Source organism: Aethina tumida, chromosome 3 (assembly GCF_024364675.1).
Source record: "Aethina tumida isolate Nest 87 chromosome 3, icAetTumi1.1, whole genome shotgun sequence".
In the NCBI taxonomy this organism is placed as follows: Eukaryota; Metazoa; Arthropoda; class Insecta; order Coleoptera; family Nitidulidae; genus Aethina; species Aethina tumida.
The window spans coordinates 34,789,208-34,814,229 of NC_065437.1; the positions used below are offsets into that span (position 1 = coordinate 34,789,208).

Below are 25,022 nucleotides of genomic sequence, written 5' to 3' on the forward strand. Positions count from 1 at the left end.
TAGGAAGTATTGAGTAGATGAATGAATAATTATAATTAATCATTAAACAGAACAAAACAGAAACAGAACAGATACCAAGAATATGAGACAAATGAGATTATTTTGAATATTCATTTATATGAATTATTTATTAATGTACATGTATATAAATATGACCAAAAGTATGTATAATGAATATTTAAAATAAATATTTTCCCTATATTATTTTAATGATATAATATAAATCTATTCAAAAATTAACTTAAGATAGGTCAGTACAAGTAACGTTACCCCTTTAATGTAATACCGTATACACCATATTTTTGATTCCACTCACTCAGAATATCTTCCTGCTATATGTACGTAAATTAAAAAAAGTAGTATTTATTTTTTTTAATTAATAAAATAAAATATAGTGTTTGAATAAAAACTTAATTTTTTGGTATTTTCATGTTAACATATAAGGTGATCCCCTTAATTTATTAATTAGAAGTTAATAGAGAATGGAAAAAGTTATTGATTTGAAATTTTTAAAGCAATTATAACTTGAACTATTTTTCTAATTTGTGTCTAAAATGTTTGTAAAGCCATCAACTTTAATGCTGAAATACATGTTAACCAGATACCAAATTTTATACTGTGTTTGTTATTTACGTTTAATTTTGTGATCTTAAAACTTCAGTAACTTTTTCATTATCAATGGAACACCATGTATATTTTAGCATAAATTCAAAATTAAAAAACCTTTCGACTGGAACAATCATAAAATTCTATATAAAACTGAGGTTTTTTCAATGGTATAGCCATTTTATTTGCAATTGCATGTAGAACTTTGCCGTTCTCCATAGAATTCAAATAACTAAGTTAAGTCAGATCAATATGCGACAGGAGAATACAAGTACCCCAGAAAAACGACATGAAATTCATACTCTTCGTACTTTAAAACAATACCCAACAACACCCTATTTTTCCTTATATATGTACGTATCGCTCATATGTAGATCAATAAATTAAAAAACATAATTATTTTATTAAAAGAACGATTCTTTTTAATTTAAAATATTTTTATAATTATTAAGTGTACATTTCGTAACCTCCTTTTATATACAGATATCTTAATTTATATATTTTTTGTTTCGAATAGGGTTTAAACAAATCAATCATTTCGACGACGATTTTCAATTTTAACAGAAGAAATACACTGGAAAAAGTCCCCAAAAGTGGTAGAAAACACAAGACTAACAGAACCGTGGACAGGAAAATAAGAATGCTTCCCGCATAAATCAAGAAATAAATTAAGTCAGTGTGTCAATGAGACTATCAAATTTGAATGAACTTTACGAAGAAGTACTGTCAGTGGAAAATATTAAACAATTATATTGAAAAGCTACTGAAATAAATGAAAAAAAAGTGTCTAGATGTTATTAATAATAATGAACATGCTACTAGATACTAAATAAAGGAAGACAAATGTACGTAACATGTGTTTATAGTAGCTCTAATTTTGACCCTAAAATTTTTTTCAAATATTAATAAACAACTGACAATACCCATTAATAAACAATTATATTGCCGTATTGTTGTTACCAAACATAACTGACAATAATATAGATATTTAAATGTACATTTTCGTCAAAAGTCTACATATGAGCGATAGTCCATATGGATTATGTAAAACAAAATTCAATCTGGGGAAAGGTTCATTAACAGAAGTTAGGTGAATCTTGAATCGGAATTGGAAATGCGCCACATACCTGTCTATCGAAATGGACATCAGGGAAAAAACCGATGCACACACCGAAACGACGGCAATGAACTGCGTGATTTTGCAGTATAGCTCGCCGAACGGCCAGTGCGAATTTAACATGTAGATATAGTTGAAAATTACATTCAGCGTCGAGGCCATTGTGTCTGCAACCGAGAGGTTCACTGCAACAAAAAAAAGTGATTTTACAAATTTGCACTAAATAGAAGAACGATACCATCAAATCGTGCCCAATTGAATGACAAAAAAAGAAGTAAAAAGTACTTTTGTCAAATTGAATTGACGTAGTGATAATTGAAAAGTGCTTTAACAAAATTCAATTTCGTTAACACCGCTTAAATATTTATTTAGCACATTTCGTTTTATATAAAACGTAACATTTTAATTATGACCATTGTATGCGATCCCTCTTTGTGTTACTAAATTAAAAGCACTTGTCTCGCAAAAGTTAATTAATAAGGATAAAACATTGAAACATTTTGTTTGACTTCGTCAAACAATAATTAAAAAAGTGCTTAATAAATTAAATCAGCAAATTTTCGTGTAACATCTCAAAACGTTCATCAAGTTTAATCTGATATCATCCTGTTTTAGTCTTGTTTTCTTAACACCCTTTTAACCTGAAATTTCCGCCCACAACATAAATTATAATTAACTTGTGCTTTAGAACTTGCAGACTGATCGGCCGAAATCGTTTATATTTGGGCTTACTGTCTGACCCCTTAAATTCCCGTCCCATCCAGACAAACTATTAAAATGCCCGAACGAAAGTTGGTTTCTTGTTAATGGAAACTGGCGAACGGTCCGGGGTGCGATACTCGAGTCCGATTTATCAATATGGTACATGTTATAGATGCTGAACGCACACAAATTTTAATATTCCCCACACACGCCATCCAGACCCGGATTAACCACGAAACTGGCTCCTCGGGTACAATTTATGGTGGTCTAAATGTTGGTGGAGATGCTACACTTTCCCATCGTCCTAAGTGGATTAAAGAAATATATGTATGTAGTTCGCCGCTTTTAAGATTTATCGTCTCAACAAGTGGTTCATTCTATATTTAAATTTAAATCGGAGCCACCTTTTATTAAAGCTAATTTTGATTTGTACTTGCGAAAAAATGGTGACTTTTATCACACTGTAAGTAGGAAATCATTGTGAATTGTATAAGAATTACTTTATTGAAATTGAATACTGAAGTTACTAAACATAAAATATAATTAAAATAATATAAAATTTAGTAATTGTATAAAAGTTTTTTAGTAAGTCGGTGATGTTTAATATCGAAAGGTGAAAATAATAAACTTTTTAAGAAATGTCATATATGCATATTTCATTGATTAATGTAATGTAATAATATGCTTTGCGTTTGGTGGATTTTGATATATGATTTATTTTATTATTTAACGACTCTTGAGAGTTTAGAATAATAATAGTAATTATAGTAGATATTTATGGTTTTGGATTGAAATCTGTGTGAATAATTGTTATTGTTTAAAAATCTTAAAAGGTTCAATATATACATTAATTAATAGACCTCGAAGTGGACGTCCAAGGGTAACCAAACAAGTGAGGTGTATAGTGCAAATGATTATGATAAACTACCAGCAGCTTTAGGAGTCATTATGAGACTGCATACCATCAACTTCATTTTGAATGCAATCGCCAGAAGAAGAATTGTTACTAGTCAATTACGATCTAGAAGACATTTAAGAGTGCCTAAATTAGACACAGGACATCAAGGTTGACAAGGAGATGTGATTGATTACCATTGAATCGGAGCAACCACTCGCCATTGAAGTGGTTCCATATGCGAAAGAAGAAGGAGTAGATGTTCTTGTCACAATGATTGGAAAAATTTACATAGATTTTATTATTCGATCTATTGTACAACCAGACCGAGAAGAGGTAGGTCCAAATTTTGTATTTAAGGACGACAGTGTTCGCCCATTCCCCGGATATAAATCCATTTGAGCATAAGTATTCCAGATCTATTATATAGTGCAGTTGGAGAATGTAATAATATTCCACAAGAATTTATTGATAATTTAATAAAACGCATACACAGGCGTGTAAATGCTTTATTACAAAGTAAATACGAGTAAGTAATAAGAAAATTGTTAACTTAAATTGTTGTTGATAATTTCTTGTTAATTTTAAACGAAGCTAGTGTGGAGCTAACTGAATGAGTAAATGGTTAATGAATTTATATTGTATAATTAATTTGTTTCATAAGTAAATATTCAATATACTCTTCCATTTTAATTTGTTTTTTTTTTATTTGATTTGTTGAGTTTTCCTTTTATTTGTCTGAAAATATAATTAGATTAGGTTATTGTTTACCTTTTAAAATCAAATTACGTGTAAAAGTAAGAGTACTGAAAGTACTACTGAATAGAAATAGTATAATCATTACTAACCACATAGTAAAAGTGAAATGAATACTGAACTGTATTTACATTATACGAATTTAACACATACAAAAGTTGCATAAAAAACGGTAGTACAAAAACTCTTCGACAAACAACCCTTAAAATCTAATAATTTTTTGTCCTCATATGGACGACTGTAAACACCAAATTTTGTTTTAAATTGGACCACTGGGTCCATGTGATTTATTTTCTGTATCACTGGCTGAGTATATCTTATAAAACGTGTATAAAATCAATAATTTAATCATTAATAATAAATAACAAAAATAAATTTTTACAAATAAATTTCCATAATTTTTATTTCCTAATTTAATTTTCAACCAAAATAAGAAATAAATTTTTTTTTACTTGGAACTTGAATTGTTAAGTAAAACATTTAGTTAAGTTTACAATTAATAGATCATTTGTAAGGTTTTCACTTCATTTTTTCTACAAGAAGGACACTTGACAAATTCATGGTCATAATTATCACATCAATATTTGAATTGCTCCACATTTCCCCCGTCTTACAATTCACTTCCATTCTCATCCCGTCAATCGGCACAAATAAATTCATAACAAATCACGTTTGCTAGCAACTTCTCCCTCCTTATTCGGCGTAATACAGTCGACAATTCCACACAGTTGTGGGGGCACGCAACGAATTTTTCCCAACGGTAAAGCCAGCCCATTAGCAATAATGAAACCGGGAACTGAACACAACGTTGTATGTATATCACAGTACTTACATAAAAAATAATTGGTGACGGTGCGCATCCGTTTGTGGGCGAGGACGATCCAAATGACGATCATGTTTCCTCCAGTCGCGACAAGCACCATGCCGGCGTACAGGATGCTCCAAAGCACCTGTCGCCATACGGGCAAGATAAATTGATTTCCCTCTGAAAAAATACAATTGTCTTTATTAAATTACGTAATTTTTCTTAGGTTAAAAATGATGTTTTTTAAAGCCTAAAATTAAATAAAATACATAAAAATTAAGGTTTATACTCATTTAAAGGAATAATAATTTTATAGCGTTATCATACTTTTTTTGTTTATTGGGCTGTATATAGGCAATTACAATGGAGCTTTTTGGTTTATTAGAGATTAGTTAAATCACATATTCTTACAGAAAATAATTCCACAAGATGGTGCAAAATGCCATTTATGGTATAATTTTATTACAGGAAACATCGAAATGAGTAAGTATAATTTCGAGGAATTATTTCGCTGGGAAGTCATTAAGGACAAAAAAAATAAAGCCAACGTTGATGTTCAAGAACCATATTATTTCTTTGTTTATTATGACATACTAAAGAAAAAAAATTCTAATAAGTCCAACGACATGATTATTGCCATATGAAGACGTATTTTTTATGAATCTATGAAATTTTTTTCATTTTAAATTTTTACAGTCCCTTAAAAACACCATTTATTAATATACATATTAATAAATTTAGTGGACGTTCAAGATCTATCTTATCTCATTGAATTTAAAATTTAAAGCCATTTTTAATTTACACAACTTCTACATACCCTTAAAATACTAATAAATATATTGATTAAAACGATTTTAGCCAAGATAAAAAAAGCAATAATTCTTCTATGTTTTTTCTTTTCCAACTTCCATTGAATAATATACGAATATTCAACAGAAGAGAGATATTAGGGCTGCCGTTTAAAAATTATAACCAACAACTTAAAGATAAAAAACTTATCCCTAAGATCCATAAATTCTCCCTCCGTCGGATATTGGTAAAAATAATCGTTTGAGACGCCGACATATTTCATTCGGCGTGTCGCTAAAATTTTTGTCTCGACATTCCTAATTTTTCGATCGTATCCATGTCATACATATTTCCGTGTTCACGACTGAATGGTAATCAGAAATATGGAAATTTCGCAATAGCGGATAAACTTTAATACCCAAGCATCATACGCGCGAAACACGTAGATAATATTTATGAATTTTATTTGTAAATTCAACACGGATGTACCCGTAATTTCGAATATGAATCATCATCAATTATTATCCATGTTTAAATTTAATACATTACCTTTAGAGTTTAGATTCTTGATTAAAAACAAACATTTACGATACTCTAGTTTGGATAACAATAAACCTGAAATTGATGAAGTAGACTGTAAAGTACAGAATACATTAAGTTAATAACATTTGTGTTCTTGAATCTGTGTCGCATCTAGAATAAAAACAATCTGTCTTCCAATTGTGAAATCAAGGACTTTAAGAATTGCAAATATTTTAAATAATTAGTGTAATTATAAATTAAAAAACAGACGAATTAAAATGTAAGATAATTAAATTAATAGGTTTCTCTTCTTGAATCAATGTTACTCTATAAAAAAGTTCTCCAATCAGTAAAAACAAAGTTTTCCAAACTTTGCTAAAATTCTTCATGGCATTAAAGTTATTGACACTTATTGTAAGATAAATCGTTACGTGACAGACAAAAAACAGCTTGGAGTTAATTGACTGAAAGTTTTCTACAAAGACCTTCATAATGATCGAAGCTTTATAACTTATTGATTTTAAAAAATCGAAAAAAAAAACTTAATTGAATATTTAATATTTATAGTGAGAAAATTTGTGCGGGTTAAATTTTCAAGAACTTTGCAAGTGAAGTTAGTTTTCAGGGCAGATCGTGCAAAATTAATGGAATGGGGTATACCGGAAATTTTTCTAATATCTGAGAAAATAAATGTGTTTTTATTACGTTAAGGCATCAAATAAACAGAAAAGAGTGGGAGTGTCCATATTTGATTAATATAATAAAATATAATCTTCAAGGATTACTTTTCTTAAGGAAATCTTCAACAATAAGCAAATGTGGCTGTAGCAGCTTTAATTTCCTTTACAGGTGCTATAAATCTCTTGGAAGCCTTTGTGTAAACTAAAATTCATTAGAGAAATCTATTTGTTGAAAAGATTAATGCCCCCTCGCTGCCTAATTCATTTTAATAGGAAATGAAAACTTAATTACTTACGTACCTTGTTGCATCTATTGAGAATTGTAGTGCGCGGCTTTATATTTTTAAGAAAATGTCCAGCAAAAGTTTCTCATACAAAATTAATAGACTAGAAAATTCATGGAAATGCTTTAGGCCATATCCTTTTCTCGGTTGTGTTGCGGAATGAAATAAATCAGTTTCCTCTTGGGACATCAAAGAAACCAAAACCTCTTCACTGATTTAAATACTTAGAATAATCATGCAAACAGCACCAGCAATAAGCATGAGATTTAATTAACTCTAAGTAAGTGTAAGGGTTTAATCACGATTTTAAGTACACGAGTTTATGTACAAATCAATTTGTGGAAAATTAGTACGTACGTTTTGCTGAGCACTAAAATAAAGCAAAATTGAAAGCTGAACAGATGTTTACAAAGTAAAGCGCAGATTCAATAAAGGTCAGACTGTGCTTCAATATTAAACCAAACGATTATTGATTTCAAATAAATTACAAAATTTTTTTAACATTTTATTTCTGTAAATTGTAATTTATTTTTTACATAAAAAGTAAAATGAACTTCGTTTCATGCAACGAAATTGAAAGAAAATCGAATGAAACAAAATGATGGAGTAGATTGAAGACAAAATGCATGTTCGTACTGGGTATGTGCATTGACAGCAATAAAACTAATTTGTTCTCGCTGCGACATGATCGAATAGACCTGTAGTCGTAGTAATGTTAATTCTCTTAACTTCAAGATCAATCAACTTGATGAACACTGAATGAAACACAAAACAAATATTGATGGAATAAAGTTTGTTCAAGGAAAAATGAATCCGAATGTTCACGAATAGTTTGTGTTTCTCTGGAGTGTGCCACATCAGCAATAAAACTAATTCGTGTTCTCTTGTGACATCAAAGATCAAAGACAACGAGATTTGTTAAAGTGTAATAATAATCTTATCAATTTCTTTAATGAAATGATGCAACCACATAGCTGAAATCTTATAATATTTTACAATACAGGGTGATTCATTTAACCTGAAACAGTCAAATATCTGAAGTGGTTTATCAAAAAATATGTTTAAATCAAAATTTAATATTTCCCTTGTGCTAAAATTACTTTCCCTACTCCTTCCATATTGAAATATTAAATGGTAGGTATTCCCACTTTTATCACAGATTCAGATTTTGCGATTTAAGTACAAATCACGGAGTCGTTAATAGGCAAAACACACTACTGGAGTGTCAAATATCCCCAATGACTACGCTGAATTGAACATCAGCGTCTTTGGACTGTTTTTGTGTGACGTGGAATGACAAACTTATTGTCTCACACATTATTGAAGGTAATTTAACTGGTCAAATGAATCTAGACTTTTTTGAAAATGGCGGTGACACGAGAAGTACTTTATCGTGGTTTTACGTGGTCACTGAATCGGTAAATATGGTTCGATAAATTGACCAGCTAGGTTACGAAATCTATTCAATTAGTAATTACACTGGATTTCTTTTTGTGAATTGAAGAACAAAGTTTACAAAAAAGAGTCAATGGTGGAATGAATAAAAAATAATACTGCCGAAATAAATTTGAAATTTAATTAATAAGTGAATAAGTTGAATTTGAAGACCATTTGAACACTTATGTTACTTTAACACGTTGAAGACCGCATGCCCACCGGCAGGTCACTACGCAACAACATTACCGGCCCGCGTGCTCACGGGTGGACACACGACATGTTTTACATGACCATTTGTACACCAGTGGACATAACTTAAATACAATTTATGTACTGCAGTCGATTCTGTAAATCTAGGGGTTAAATAATGTCTACCTCAAATTATTGTACACTAAGAAAATATTTAAAAAATAATATACGTAATTGACAATGCCGGTCCTTATGAATGAAATACGATTTTGCAATGCGGTCTTCAACGTGTTAATAAAGACATACGTATTGTAGGATGTTAAAAAAACAAATGTTAAAGCAGTCATTTAAAAATTTGATAAATACAATTTGTTTTTAGAATAATATTCATTATTTAAAATGTTTTTTTATTATTTACATATTGCAGCTTATATAATACAGTGGTGGAAAAATATGGAAACTTTGAATTTTGCCATAATCAATTTTATTATTATATTTATTTATATTTAAATTGTTAGCGTTTTATGATATAATTGTGTAATTGTGGATTTACACTTTAAATTATTTGTTTAGTATTGTTTTATATAACTAAAAATGGGTGGGTAGAAAAAATCATGTAAACATTTTATAAATTTGCATTTTAAATCAACAGTCGCTGTTAAATACTGAAACAATCGTGTACAGATAAAGTCATTGTGGCCAGTTATTTTTCATCAGACTTTAGACAAAAAGTTGAAAACCAAAATGGACATTGTCAGAAGAAGAAGGTTTTAAATATTAGTAAAAGTGTACAAAAATCATTCAGACTGCTCCAAAAGCAAGTAGGCATTTTAAAAATCTCTCAAAAGGATCCCCATAAAACATGTCGCTAAATAAATGAGAAAATTTCAGAACAATTTAGCGTTAATATGACGGATAGATCTGTGAGAAATCGTCTGATGGATGGAGAATTTTATGCAACAAAACAGTCACAAAATATTTTCTGTCTAAGAAAAATAGAAAAGTCAGAATTGATTTCGCAAGAAGACATCTTAATTGGACAAATAAAAGATGGAATATTGTTTTTTGTATAAAATTTCAACTTAATTATTATGTAAGACGGCCAACTGGAAAAAGATTCAAGGTAAAATGCCAAATATTAGTGAACTCAATGTTGGATGGAATTTCTGGTCATGATCTGAAGCACACTCTTAAGCTCGTGAAAATACAGTTTCACTATCAAAGCATATCGGTACTTAAATGGCCTACATAGTCTCCAGAGCTGAATCCCTCTGAGCTCCTATGGATCAATTTGTGTTGTAGCATATGAACCCATATTAATATAAAAAATATCAAAGAACTGTTTGATATGCTACAAACAAAATTTTATCGGACACTGCCAATTTATTTTTTACAAAATAAATTAAGATTTCATACTATTTTCCAGGCCTAAAAATATATTTACAAATAAAATCTATAATATAGCACATAAAATAAAAAATATGGTTACAGGTAGGTAAGTAAAAAAGGTATATGTTATTTTAACCCTGACTCTGATAAAAGTCGAATAAATCATAGAACTAAGAAGTTTCCAAGCTTCTTTCCGTTACTCGTCTGAGAAAGAGAAATAAAAAAATATTTTTTTCATGAATCTGAAGGGAAATTTAGAATATGGACAAGTTTATCATACAATATTTATTCAACGAAATATTTACAAGTTTCAGGTGAAATGAATCTTGTATAATTCTAGTAAAATATTTAGTGGCGGTAATTCCAAATATTAAATTTTGAACGTTGAAATAAACAAAAATAGAAATATAAAATTATAAAAAAAACACATGTAGGTATTGATTTGAACAAAGGAGACATCTTTGTGAAACTGTAAAGACAGTGTGGCTTAAATTCAATTAAAATATTTCCTTGTAACAAATTTTTGCGTAACGATCAAAAAATTTAATTTTGAAACGTGTTAATTTGAACAAAAGCCTAAAATAAGTTTTTTTATTCACAAAATTATTAAATAATTTGATTTTTTATAATTAATTGAGTTCTTGAAAGCATACAAAAAAGTATTTTAAGGATATTGTTGAACCAGCTTTGAACATTATGTGCCTGACAAAAAACACGAGGAAAAAACATCCCTAAAGTTTCTATTTTACGTGCCCATACCATTAGAACGTATTCGAGTCGGGCATGCACAAGCATTGTAGTGAGTGGTTACCGAAACCGATGAATGAAAGGCTGGAAATGAATTGAAAGGCTGGCGCTACGCGCGTGGGAGGGAAGATTGAATTAAAATTCCCCTAGTGCTGGTGTGATCTCGGGAGACGACGCAGTTTTCCTCGTTCCCATGTCAAAAGTCTGGTGCTAAACCCCGAATAATGAGCGTGAAAGAATTTCGCGGCTCGGAAACCTGCGGAACGAAGTTTTTGCGATTCATTATTTTTGTAATGGGTACTCTAATGGATTCGCAAAGATTAAATGTTCTTTCGTATATTGAATGAGTATTGGCAAGTGTTTTTGTGATATTAATATTTATCACCCATTAAACTGTTGTAGCCTATCCTAGTTATTTTTCGTGTTGACCTTTAGGCTTTCGGAGTAGACACGAAAAAACAACAATTCCCAGTTCTAATTTAATTTTTCAACGTCTGGGAGTTCGGAACTATTGTTATCCGGAACGCGCGGGTCAGAGTTTTTAGCTTCTCGTTATATTTATTCGTACTCTGGAGAGCCATTACTTTTTATGCAGGATCTCTCCCTAGTTCCAGCCCTCAAAATAAAGGAATCGATTATTGTGTTAAAACGACAGTGAAACCGACTAGATACGGCTTTTGGTTCAGTTTTTCTTGTAGTTTAAGAGAAATTCAACAGTGTGTGGATATTATTATTTATCAGGTATCAGAAAATGAAAATTTAATGTTTTTTTGTTAAAATAATATATATTTTTTTTTAAATTAACGTTATTAAAAATTAATTATCATTGTAATAAACAGTTTTTTTCAAATGTTCCATAAGTAAATTTTTCTTATGAGAAAAATTCTGGGTTCATAATCCACCAGAGTTTTAAATTTCTCTTCAATATTGATTAAACTGATTATTAATTAAAAAATTGGACAATGAAAAGAATAAATAATAAGCACATGAAAATAATCTGGTGGATGACGTATAACTTATTTAACATATTGATTATTTCTCTCGAGATCCTAGTACGACATGTGGTGTTGCATCCTCATGAAGAAGCAGACCGTCTTTTCTATTGACTAAATAAGTTCTTCTTTGACTTATTTTTCCAATTTGCAAGACGTAGACCGTTGTTTTTATCGATTGGTCTCTTTGTAGGCAATTAATATGTAAAATTCCTTAATCTTTTTTGAGTTAGAACTTTTCTATAAGGTTTATGAACTGCAACCCTTTTTCCAGACTGGCGAGAATTGTCGTAATCAAATTATTTTTTGTTAAATGCCACAATACTATCAATAAAGGCTCATTAGTATTGCACGTAAGGAGATGATTGACTATTGTTAAACTAATTTATGTGGAATTCATTTCAAATCATCGCATGACCCTAATTTCCAGATACGTTGCACAAGTATTTTGTATTAAATATTGCTTAACATCTTAAACAAATAATCCAAAAGTATAATGTCACTATTTTCTGATTATTTCTGCTAGACGAAATGGCACAATCTTTACATCAAGGCTTTATGAAATCTACTTGTTCGAAGTTCAGGGCAACGTTGAGGCATTGATTGTATCAACTGACGGATCAAGTCCTGGACTCTCTGAGCTAATTCTTGAAGGTTATTTTCGAGTTCCAGATTTCTTATGTATCGTCATAGAATATCCCATATATGTTCTATCTGATTCATATCGCGACCATTCGGTAGTCGCTCTATAAGTTCCAAATTATGCTCTTCAAAGAAATTTTGAACAATTCTGGCACTGTGTGGTCGTATTATCTTGCTGTAAAGTCAAATTTGGTTCATACTGATTCATGAAAGATAATACGATAGGTTGCTGAATATTGTTTATGTATCGTCTGGCCGTCAGATCCGCCTCCAAAACCTCGGCATTTATAGAGTCTTTGTCGAGCGTTGATTGATCTTAAACAAAACCTGAATTCACCCATAATGTGAACCTGACTTCGTTAGTTCATGTTTCAGTTAATGTGTTCATTACTGACTTTCTTCTTAGTCTCATGTGTGCTCTAGTTGATTCAGGAACAACAGTTACACGTCTTCAAGAAATCTGTTACGTAAGGTTTGAGTAGATAAATGTGTCCCTGAGGCCATAAACTGAAGGTTTCCTAACTGGCGAGCTCTTCTTGTTCACTTTTGTGATATTTGAACCAAATGTCGATGTTCTTGAGGAGTAGAAAGTCTCTGACGAGCTGTATATGGTCTCCTATGACTGATACCAATTTCTCTGCAACGACTTTGGAGCAAGTTTGTCACGTACCTCCGGCCCTAACAATTACATCTCGATTGAGATGTTTTCTTTGTACAACAGATCTTCCAAGAGCATCATGATATAGACAGCCGATAAATAATGTTATTAGAGGATTAAACAAGTCTATTCTGAAACATTTTATAATTAATTTAAAACAATATGCAAACTGTTTACTTTACATTTTAAATATTGATATTTCATAGAGACTAGTTTAGTTTAATATAAAAGTGTTAACATATAAAATAAAAATTTATTCAAATGAAACATGAACCAAAAATATAAATTATTTTTCTGATACCAAATATTAATGGTTTTGTTAATTAATAAAAATTGGTATGGAGTTGCATTTTCTTCAACATGTAAAATTGTATGTGGTTGATTTTTGTACAATTTCAGTACATATTTAAACTTCTTTCGTTCCTGAGACATCAAAGAAAAAGTACGAGAAAATATTATTGCACGAAAGTAATCTACCGACAATATTCAAATAAAGTTACTGAAATGACATTAGATATTTTGTTTCCTCGAGCAATATTTCATTATTATTGACTTTGTGTATTCTATTTTGATTGAACTTTCGCAGCTTGTTCTATAACTTACGGATTCGCAACGTAATAAACAAGTTTCTGCTTATTCCATACATGTAAATTTACTCTTGAATTTTTGTTTCCAGCGCTACAATTAACTTGATTAATTAAAAGCAAGTTAAAATATATGCTTACAAAATTACTAATTACGTAGGTAAAACCTACAAAACAAACAAGTGGCTCCTTGTAGTGTTCGCGGTTCACGGTAACGCAATCATTTACCCCAGTATGATATACGAGCCCCTACCCCTCTTGTAATTCAAATATGTTTTAACTCGTTCCGACAAACTTGAGAACACCGACGAAATCATTTCTGACGACTTCACGCCAGCAAAATTTGCATCCTCTAGTTTCTATCGTTGTTCGGCTTGAGGTGCGTGTGTCGAACACTTTGAAGCCAACATTTGTTATGGTTTACTTTAGTTGAATATCAGACATTTCGACTATCTCAAAGCTTTAATTGAAGTGATTGCAATTTGGCACTAATTGGAATTTGTTCTCTCAACCAAACCCAAATGTAGGTTTCCCTTCGCAAAGACTGACTGACAAGACCCAAATGCAAGTTCACATTCCCAAACTGCAATTCAGTGTGCTGATGCATTTTTAATATAGCTCGGAAAGTGTTGTTCATTGAGTTTAATCCAAATTGTTTAATTTTAATTGTGTCTTTCGTTGTGAAGTACACTCGGTTATAAAAGTCTTGCACCACGTTATAATTTTATTAAAAAGTAACAACAATTCCATACATGTGCATACCTCTTATTAAATTATCAATAAATTCTTGAGGGATATCATTCCAATTCTCAACTGCAGCCTGTAGGAGGTCTGGAACACTTAGAGGAGGATTTAAACGAATTTTGATAAGAACTTCTATACATGTTCACTTGGGTTAACATCCAGGGAGAATGATGCCACCCCATTCTTTCAATATAATATCCTCTAAGAACTTATGAGAGAAATATGTCCCAAGGCTGTTCCTCCTTCATATATTATTTCATCCAAAACATGAATGACGCTTCCGTCCACATATGGAAGTACTTCACTGGTCAGTCGATGTTCTCTTCCTCTGCAGACTCAAATCCGATGGTAATGCTTCCATGTTTAGTTTAGAAACCTTTTTTATTGTGCTGTTGGAAGTTCACAAAGAAATATTTTAAACGAATTTCATTATTTAATTGATATTTTGTCATTATTTAATTAATATTTTGTCATTTATTTTGAATTTAAATGCTTCTTTTGTGATAAGAATAAAATCGTTTGATTTTTAGGGCGTTTTCATTTTTTTAACACAAAAATGGTTAGAGACACATACATTAAATTAAAAAAATACGTTCATCATTTACAAGCTAGTGCAGTGTTTCTAACCTTTTTTGTGCCATGCCCCACCTTAGCCTTTCTTAAATTAAATTAGGGTTTTAGGAAGAAATCACTTGAAAATTGTAAGTAAATTTTCAAAACATACAATGAAAAAGTGAAATTCAAAAATTCAAATAATTTTAATAAAGATTTTTCTATATTAATTTATTATTTTAATTTAGTAAGAACCATGCGCTTGATGCTTGCTGCACAGAGATTTTATATTAGGTTTCAATTTGATTAGCTTCAGTCTCAAATCTCCACGTTGTGTGATATACAGCTTTTTTACAGTAAATCATTTAATGCACTAAATCCACATTCAGCTAAATATAATGATATATAATATAAAGATGGAAACAGTAGGAATAGTTTTCTTGCACATTTGGTTGAATTTGGGTATTTGATTTCTGTTTCCTCACAAAGCCATTGCTCCTTTTATATTATAATAAATAAAGTTTTAACTGACTCATCATTTTACAATTCTGGGAGTTCTTATTGATACTGCATATTTGATATATCAGACAAATCCACTAACATTGGCTGCATCATCCATGTTGGAAAATCAATTTGTTTTAAATCAAAAAGTCTTTCTTTTAAATCAGCCGATAGAATATTCAGAGTATTGACAATAACAAGTAAAGCGGTATTAGTGACTTCACATTTTTGGAGCCAATGAAACTATTTAAAGTTTTAGTTTTTAATATGTTTATGAAACCAAATATATTCATTTTTGCATCGACAAGAGTTTTATTCGTTTCTTGAAGCTTAATTAATATATTTAGTTTTCAAAGATATCGTCTAAATAACTCACAAATGCTTTACCATCGATTGTTAACAGATACTTCATTTCAGGTTTGTAGCTTCAAAAATCACTAAGAGTATCAATCAGTTCCATAAATCTTTTCAAGCAGTACCCTTTAGATAGCCTCACATGGTCTTCATTTTGTTCATCACAAAATAGCTTGAAGAGACGCTCTCATTTGGTATTAACTTTAATAGCATTATCACACTTTTTACTTCATTTAGAACAGGCGAGATGTTTTTAGCTACGAAGGTTTTCCTATGAATAACACAATGCACAAGAATCATTTCTGGATTCGCATCTTTCATCAATTTTAAGCAGCCATTTTTCTTGTCCATCATATTAAGAGTATCAACTGCAGCACAAGATGTTATATTTTTCATTGGTATATCATTGACATCTATGTTAAGTAGTGTTTAGTTTATTATATATATCTTTGGGGGTAGTGGTGCTTTCTAATCTTTTACAGAACAACATTTCTTCAGCAAAATGACTTTCAAAGTTGATTCATCCATTTGCAGTGAGAAATTTCTTGTTTTAAGCTTTTCAACATGTTTTTCAATATCTTTTTCAAGAACCGTTTTAAGAAATGCTGATATTGAAGGTTTTATTAAATTTTGTCTTATAGTATGATTTTTTCTAGTTTTAGCGATGAATAAAGTAATTTGATAACTAGCGTCAAGAACACGATTATTAGTTAGTATGTTTTTCTCTTTTAAAAATTTTTCTTTAAAGTTTTAAAGTGATTTAAATTTGCCCATCGTGGACAGCGGGTATGAACCCAAATTTTAAATAATTCCAACTTGCCACTCTGTGGGGTGTGGGTCCCACGTTGAGAAACACTGAGCAAGTGGAAGACTGAGTTTATATTATTATCACGTCATAAGAAAAAAAAGACAATTTGGTTTTTTGTTAACGTGCTGAAGGAACAAAAGTAAGTAAAAACTTACCATCATAAGTCTCGTTGGTTGGATAACCGTAATTGAAGTCCTGCGTGTAGTTTTCTAGGGCGAATGGATCGGCGGTCGCTGTAGTTAAGTTCATCGTTGTCTCGTACCAATGACCGTCAATAGTAATCAAGTTTTAAAACAATCCATACGTTTCAGTTGATGTTTCATTTTTGCACGCCCTCATTTAATGGATCATCGTCCGTATCTGCAAAAAAACAAAATTGTTAGGGCGCATTTGTTGGCCCCAGGCGGTTTTTTTAAACGCATATAGCGTAAAGCTTTTAATTTCCAACTGGAATTACGTTTTTATTTTTTTGATAAACTGATTTATGGCACATGGAATAAAATTAATCGCTTAAAAATGTTAACATCGGATTAAAATGTAATCATTTTAGTTAAATTAAGTTCAACTGAACATAAATTGAGTGAATCTGTGCGGATAATTCTCATTTAAATATTCGTTTTGCTGGAAATATTACTGAAGCAAATAAAGTGGACAAGTAATTTCTAAATTGCTTTTAAATGCATTTTGGTGGCAAAAGAGACATTTTAAAATAAATTTAAGATTAATTGGTTTAACATTTCTAACGTAAGCAAAGATTTAAAGTTTAAAGTTTAGCTCAAAGAAGTTGTGCACCTAACATGTAATATGTCACCTATTACATACAATATTGCCATTATGAAGAAACTTCAATATTAAACTTTAATATGTGCATCGATTAACATAACGATCCTTAACTTTTCGCATATTCTGCAACTTGTAACAATTGATAACATCAAGAAAAGAAGCTTTCAGAAATCTTGTTGTTGCAGAATTAGTTCGTACCAGGAGATAAGCTTTGATCGAGCATACTGCTGAAAATACATTTTTTACAGATTTCGTTGTTTCCTTCCAGTTATATACGGCTTTTCAAGAATTGTAATTTATCTGTCGGAAAAATGAATTGTTTTTGTTCACTCCGTCTTTCTCAATCTCAATCAATTAAGTCTCTTATAACTAACTATTTATGTATCCCGTCACAAAGCCTATAAATATTAAAAATAAAGGTTTTCTTTTGTGGTAACAAAATTGACTTTGCTTTAGGAAAATTAGATTTTGGAATGGCACGGATTATTTGTTTGTGTACAATCTGGTAGTGGCGTAGTGACTAGCATACGTAATTATCAATTTTATTCCAATCTACACATCTGTGCACTAGACTAGCAATGCACTATAGAATGCCAATTTGGTCTAAAGAAAAATTGAGTCGTGCGTGTGTCTCGAGGCATTTTATTGTGGCGATCAATAAAATTCGTAACTTCTACAATGAATAATGCAGTCAATTCTAAATTACGAAAGCTGATTTACTGATTAATAAGATCCTTATTTCCTAGTTCGTGAAGGTAGTTTTCACGTTCCAAATCCGGCCATAAACGTGTGGCATTTCCTGATGAGTCACGCGAAACCCCACCAATTATGGAGTGGAGTCCCGATTATCCACATCTGACTGAATCCTAAGATTCGACGACACTTTGTCTTGAACACTGGAAGATCGGTACTCCAACTTCGGCTTTTCCATTAAACATGACACGTACGTATATAATCATTAATCGACGAGTATGATAATCTCTCCCGTCCGCACCCACTAGACAAATGAAAATTAATTCAATTAATAATTTTCAATGAAACACGCATAAGGTCGTTCCTATTGTTAAGCGAATTAATTATTAGGCATTATTTGTGACACTCCACTACAATACACAATCCGTGTGAGTGATTGTATGAAAGTAGGGGGCGGGAAACTCGTCAAGAAATTGCTGCATTCGACTTGAGAAGTGCCCTTTGTAACGATAAGTGCAGGCAAATTGAATTGACACTGACATGATTTATGCAAAAAACAATTTCATTTGATTGCATCAAATTAATTATTTGTACTCAGAAGATTTGAATAATTGTAGGCTTTTTATCAGTGTTGGACTTAATTATTAAATATTCTCGCAAAATATACAGTATAATTATAGCTTATCATATTCGTATCGTATATTAAAATATGAGTTGTACTGCTTGAATTGGATTTCAGTGTATGTAATGTTTATCATTTTTTCTGTTATTGTCGTCTACACTGCGCAATTGGTCAATTCAATTTTGAAGTGAACTTCGTTAGCTGCGTTGAGCGCTTTTTGGTAGGGGAAAATCTTATGGGTTCGCGCCACCGACATGCTCATGAATGGCGCACGCGCAGTCTGCTGTGCGCCTTGGACACTTTTTGGATAGGTGAAAACTCGGGCGTTCGCGTCACCGACATGCTTATAGCATTATATTTGTAGATATACAGCCTGCGTATAGTGCTGTGTATAATTTATAAGTGAAACTGAATGGATTTAGTGAAAAGTTCAATGTGTCTATATTGTGTATTGTTGAAATAATGTTTTTGTTTGATTATTATTTAAATGCCCATGTCCAAACTCAGTACTACAAAATATAAAACGACATGCCATTTTTACGCGACACTTAATGATAACAATGATGTAAACAAAATAATTAAAATTAAGTACATTGACATTTAAGTAAATACAAATACTCTCCATAAATAATATGGATGAGTGTGAGAAGAAGGTTGGTGGATGGGAATTTGTTTGGCTAGCGACCTGTAAAGAAAACCTTGTTTTCTATTCAGAATGTGAAGGCCCGAGTGAGATTTGCTTAGGATCACTTCCACTGGACCACAGAAGAGTTGTCATGAATAGTTTTTAGTGATAAGTTTGCATTTAATTTTTTTAAAATGACGGTTTTGCTTATGTTAGATTGTCTTCAGGGACAAGACTATACAAAAGGTATATTATACTGTGAAACAGGGTCATCTTTTAGAGCGACACTTGGACCAATTTGTGTGCTCCCACATATTGAAGAAACGATGGGTTTTAACACGATAACAAATTCAAGTACAAATCATTAGTAAATTAAATAATTACTTATTTAAATTATTTAAAAGTTCTCTTTAAGTAAAATATTCAACATTTTAAAAAATTGATAAAATAATGATCGCTACTGAAAATAAAATCTAAATATTTAATAGCTTAGAGTTATAAATCTGGTTGCTTATCTATTGATAATTAATTTATGGCTTAGTCGATAATTTAGGAAGTAACCTTAACTCATAATTTCAAAACTGATGACAGCTTGACGTTACACTCCTATAAAATATCGAGCGTGAAACACTAATAAGTCTGGCCTACCAAAGAGAATTACAAGTTGTAAACCCACTTAGGACAGGAAGGAATCCAAAACAGCTAACGAAGTTTTACGTACACCCGCATGTTGTGAGTTTATATGTTATCAAATTTGTGGTGGCCCGATTCTCGAGAGGAAACATCTCATTATTTATATACAGATCGTCGAACCTTGTGTGTGATGCCATTGAAGGAAAGACGCTGCGGTATTATTGAATGTAAAAAATTGAGGAAAGTAAAAATTGAGATACGAAAAGATTTGATTAAGAACAAACAACTAAATTATGAGAGAACATAAAAATTTCCTTTTTTGTCAGGCTATTTTTTTACAGCTATTATGTGTTTATAAAGAATCCATGAACATTATTGGCGTTCTTAGAAAACTTTCAAATTGCATAAGTATGGAATAAAATTTTAAATTTAAGAAAGCCACAAAGGATTTTTATAAAGAATTTTCCAGATTACATATGTAGAAAAGAAGTTATAGTTTTTGGTGTTTAACTCTCTTCAAGATATTGTAGATGGATTTGTAACATATTATTTCAAAAGTGTTTTAAAAGGTAATACAATAAACTTAGATAATCTTTTTCGCATTCACCACACATCAATCTGTCAAAGTTTACCAATTACAATATTATTAAAGATCGTGTTTATTACTGAAGGACTTTTGTTTTGATTTTGAGCAATCTTTAAAGACTACCCTTAATTATAATTCTAGTTCTAAATCTTTGTCTTCCTGTGTGAAAGATTGCTGAAATTTACCCTATTTTAAAATTATGAGATTCAGATAACATATAAAATGAGCGACCAATTTCCATTCTATGTAGTGATACATACAAACTTCTTTCAACATCGTTTAAAAGCTTTAATAAAATCTGTTATTTCTGTGACATAAATCATTGTTTTTTTGATTTGTTAGTTAAGGCCATGAACATACATTTTATTTTATTTGAATTAAGTTTATAATTTTTTATTTGTGTATAGTTCTAGATCAAGTTGAGTTGGTTTAATTCGTATCAGTTGCAATGGTAGTGTGGCGTGCAATTTTAAGACAGAGCCCGAGGAATGATTAATCGATGTTCAGCGGCTCAGCGTCAATCGTGTTACGGATCTTTGATCGAGAAACGTCGATCACCGGCACGAACAAATGACCTATTCATGGATTCACACGTAATAAACTACAGCCTGCTGTATTCACCACGCGAAAACCGTTCAGGAAAAATCAAAGAGCTGTCGCTTTTAAACAACCATCGATTTATTGGTCCCGATGGGGTTACAAAAACGGAAAATATAATTTATTGACTGTCTAGACACTGTCATAAATAATATTATGCATAAAGTAACACTGGAGCAATTTTTTCGCCTATAACACTTAAATTTTAATTTGCGAGTAAACTTGCCTTAACAGGACAGTTCTCGCCACATAAGTCAGTGGAAAGGTAATGGCTGGAGTTAATTGGGAGCCATCGCCAGCGAATGACCGAAGGCGTTTTCGAAAACTCACAAGTGGGTGGATATTACGGGGTCTTTAATGACACTGCAAGGATATTAAATGGCACCATCACATTACACTTCGTATTTGCCAGATTGGTTTCTGTCGGAACAATTGATGATAATGACTTCTATTTTATAGACTCAATTTTTGACTTATTTTTGTACGGCTTTGTAAGAAATAAAGTTAAACAACTAATTTATTATTCACATAAAATATGATCTTTGTGGAAGTTGATACATCTAAGAACAAAAGCCTATTTGATTGAATTGTATATGTGGAACATAAATGTATATAATTTGAATATGTTGGTAAAGAATGGAGAACGCCGAAAAAGGAGCATTAGGTTAATCCTTAACAAGCTGATTGGAAATTGGGAAAGAAACCATTGAATTAAACGCGTTTAATTTGGTTTTATCTGTTCAATCCAATTTTTAAATGGGGGAAACTTCAATGTAATCGGAAATAAACACCGCCTGAACTGAGGGTTTCCAACTTTGTCTAGGCGTGTATTTGATTGATTTGGATTATGAAGTTTAAATGAAAGTAAAAAGTTTTATAAACGTTTGTAATTTTATAAAATGTAGGTGTCAAAGGTGATTTATTATAACAAATGCAAAGGTAAATGTATACGAGTATTTAGTTTAATTCATTTGTAATTAAATTTTAAATTAGCTATTTCACGTGTACTAACATGAGTATTAATTGTCTGTAATACGATTTGATTATTTTCTCCAGTAATTATTGAACTACGAGTGTTTTTATTTCGTTGAACAATTGTAAATTTTTACTAGTTTGGTAAAGGTTGAGCGTAGATATGGACATTTTTATGAAGACTCGACTTAGTTTCCCCATAAATTAAAACCTATTTTCTTTTTACAGTTAAATAAACCATTCTGAATTTGTGTTAATATAACAATGTAAGGGAAATATGTTCTTCTATTTCCGATAATGCCTTCGAACTGAGGAAAATGTTAGTTCCTTAGATTGTAGGTTTATTGTGTGTTTCCTTGCAAAAATCATAACATAAAATATAAAAAACGAAACAAGAAACGAAATACTGTATATTTAGGATAAATAATACCATTGTTGTCCCATCTATCATGAATATCCCTACAATATGAGGAAAAAAGGGGAGTAATTTTAGCACTAGTATGGAAATATTAAATTTGGATTATGTCCATTTTTTTCAAAATGCGCTTGAGATGTTTGGATGTTTGAGGTCATTGAATTTTAATTTTAATTATGAAATATCAGTTTTGACCACAAAAGATACTCTTTTGATACTCTTCTATAACCTTTTACTATATGTATTGGACTGGTTGCGCATTCGCCATTTTAACAATATTTGTAAAAATGGCGGATGCGAAACAAAAAACTTAATTAGAATATTCAAATGAATTAGGATAAGATATTTGAAAACATAAAATAAATTGCCTTTTGGATGTAGTTGTAATTATATAATTTGTTTGCGGATTCACGATATTTAAACATTTATTAAACATCAAAATCATATTTTTTATAGTATTTTAAAGGTTACTTTACTGATTAGTTAAAAAAAATTAAATAGTACCTGTTAAAAATGGATCTAGCAACGGATAAAATAACTTACTTTTAATATAATCAACTTATTCTTAGAATTTGTTTAATAGTAACTGATTATTGGATTGGTGCCGCATTCGCCATTTTTAACAACAGTTGTAAAAATGGTGGATGCGAAACAAAAAACTTAATTAGAATATTTAAATGAATTAGGATAAGATATTTGAAAACATAAAATAAATTGCCTTTTGGATGTAGTTGTAATTATATAATTTGTTTGCGGATTCACGATATTTAAACATTTATTAAACATCAAAATCATATTTTTTATAGTGTTCTAAAGGTTACTTAACTGATTAATTAAAAAAATATAAATAGTATCTGTTAAAAATGGATCTAACAGAGGATAAAATAAATTACTTTTAATATAATCAACTTATTCTTAGAATTTATTTAATAGTAACTAATTATTGGATTGGTTGCGCATTCGCCATTTTTAACAACAGTAGTAAAAATGGTGGATGCGAAACAAAAAACTTAATTAATATATTCAAATGAATTAAGATAAGATATTTGAAAACATAAAATTAATTTTCTTTTGGATGTAGTTGTAATTATACAATTTATTTGCGCATTCACGATGTTTAAACATTTATTAAACATCAAAATTATATTTTTTATAGTATTTTAAAAGTTACTTTACTGATTAATTAAAAAAAATTAAATATTACCTGTTAAAAATGGATCTAAAAGTGGATAAAATAAATTATTAATTATTAATTAATAAAATTAATAAATTACAAAGGATATTGTACCGATGTTCAGATTTAGATTCGCGAATAAAGAAATCTTTAGCCGCGAATACAGAAATTGGATGGCATTTTTTTAATCCGCGAATAGTGAAAACGCAAGTGTAGGAAGCGCGAATAAGGAGCTTTTACTGTAACTAAATTCAATTAGCCTGTATTTCAAGCTAAAACTTGTAGAAGAAATGTCATTTTTGGAATCAGCATCTTAAAAAGATTTTAACTTAGTTATTTGTTTTCCGGTACCCTGTTAACCAGTATTATCTTGATAACTAAACTGTGCCAATCAGATGTCAATGTGACACGAATCAAATCAGACCTCTGAAGATGGTAGCTACTCGTGTTGGCGAAATATTAGGAAATAATTCCAACAAACGTCGAACAATAAACCCAAACAATTATAGATATGTGTTATATTAATTTGTATTTATAGATTTGAAAGTTTCTACTACTCTGGATTATGCACGTCTATAAACATAAAATTTAAGCCATTTTTACCACATGTTTAAAAGTATCTACACAAATTACTAGCGACGAATCCGTGTTAAATGAGAACGTTCGATTCCAAGTTAATAACCTGATTCCGATGTGGTAAAAACAGTATTAGACTTGTTTAATTTCGACCCAATTTTAAATTAACTAACTTTCAAGTTCAATAAATTACCCAGACTTTTATATCTTTGTAATTGTAAAGTTCAAAAATTTGCTAAAATTATTCCAATAATTTTAAACGTCAATAAAAATTGATATCATAAATATCTTATAAGATATAGCTATAGCAAATCGTAATATTTACTGTAGAAATTTTACGATACATCTTCGTTCATAATTTCATGCACATGGATATATCTAAATTCAGAACATTCAATTTAACTGTTCCAGATCGTATTGGCTCATAAATTTAAAATTGAATCTCCCGTTCCTGGATGTTTTAAAATTAATTCAATGTCGATGAAAACTTAAACTTACAAAGTTATAAAATATCGTAAGCAAGCCACCACAGTTTCAAATCGCCTCAACTTTTCTATTATATTCTGATCGGCACGAACATAAGGAAGATTTCC

General features: G+C 30.6%; 1 protein-coding gene across 1 annotated transcript in view; it reads right to left on the reverse strand.

Annotated features, from left to right (window-relative positions):
- The window catches only part of LOC109595393 (tachykinin-like peptides receptor 99D), a 39,135-nt gene extending 22,034 nt beyond the window's left edge, over nt 1-17,101 (reverse strand). Inside the window, exons 1-3 of the mRNA XM_020010741.2 lie at nt 16,909-17,101; nt 4,909-5,061; nt 1,734-1,908 (exon numbers count right to left, since the gene is read on the reverse strand). Coding sequence (XP_019866300.1) covers nt 1,734-1,908; nt 4,909-5,061; nt 16,909-17,002 — 422 coding nt within the window. The 5' untranslated portion in view covers nt 17,003-17,101. The remainder of the gene's footprint in view (nt 1-1,733; nt 1,909-4,908; nt 5,062-16,908) is intronic.
- Between the last annotated feature and the right edge of the window lie 7,921 nt (nt 17,102-25,022).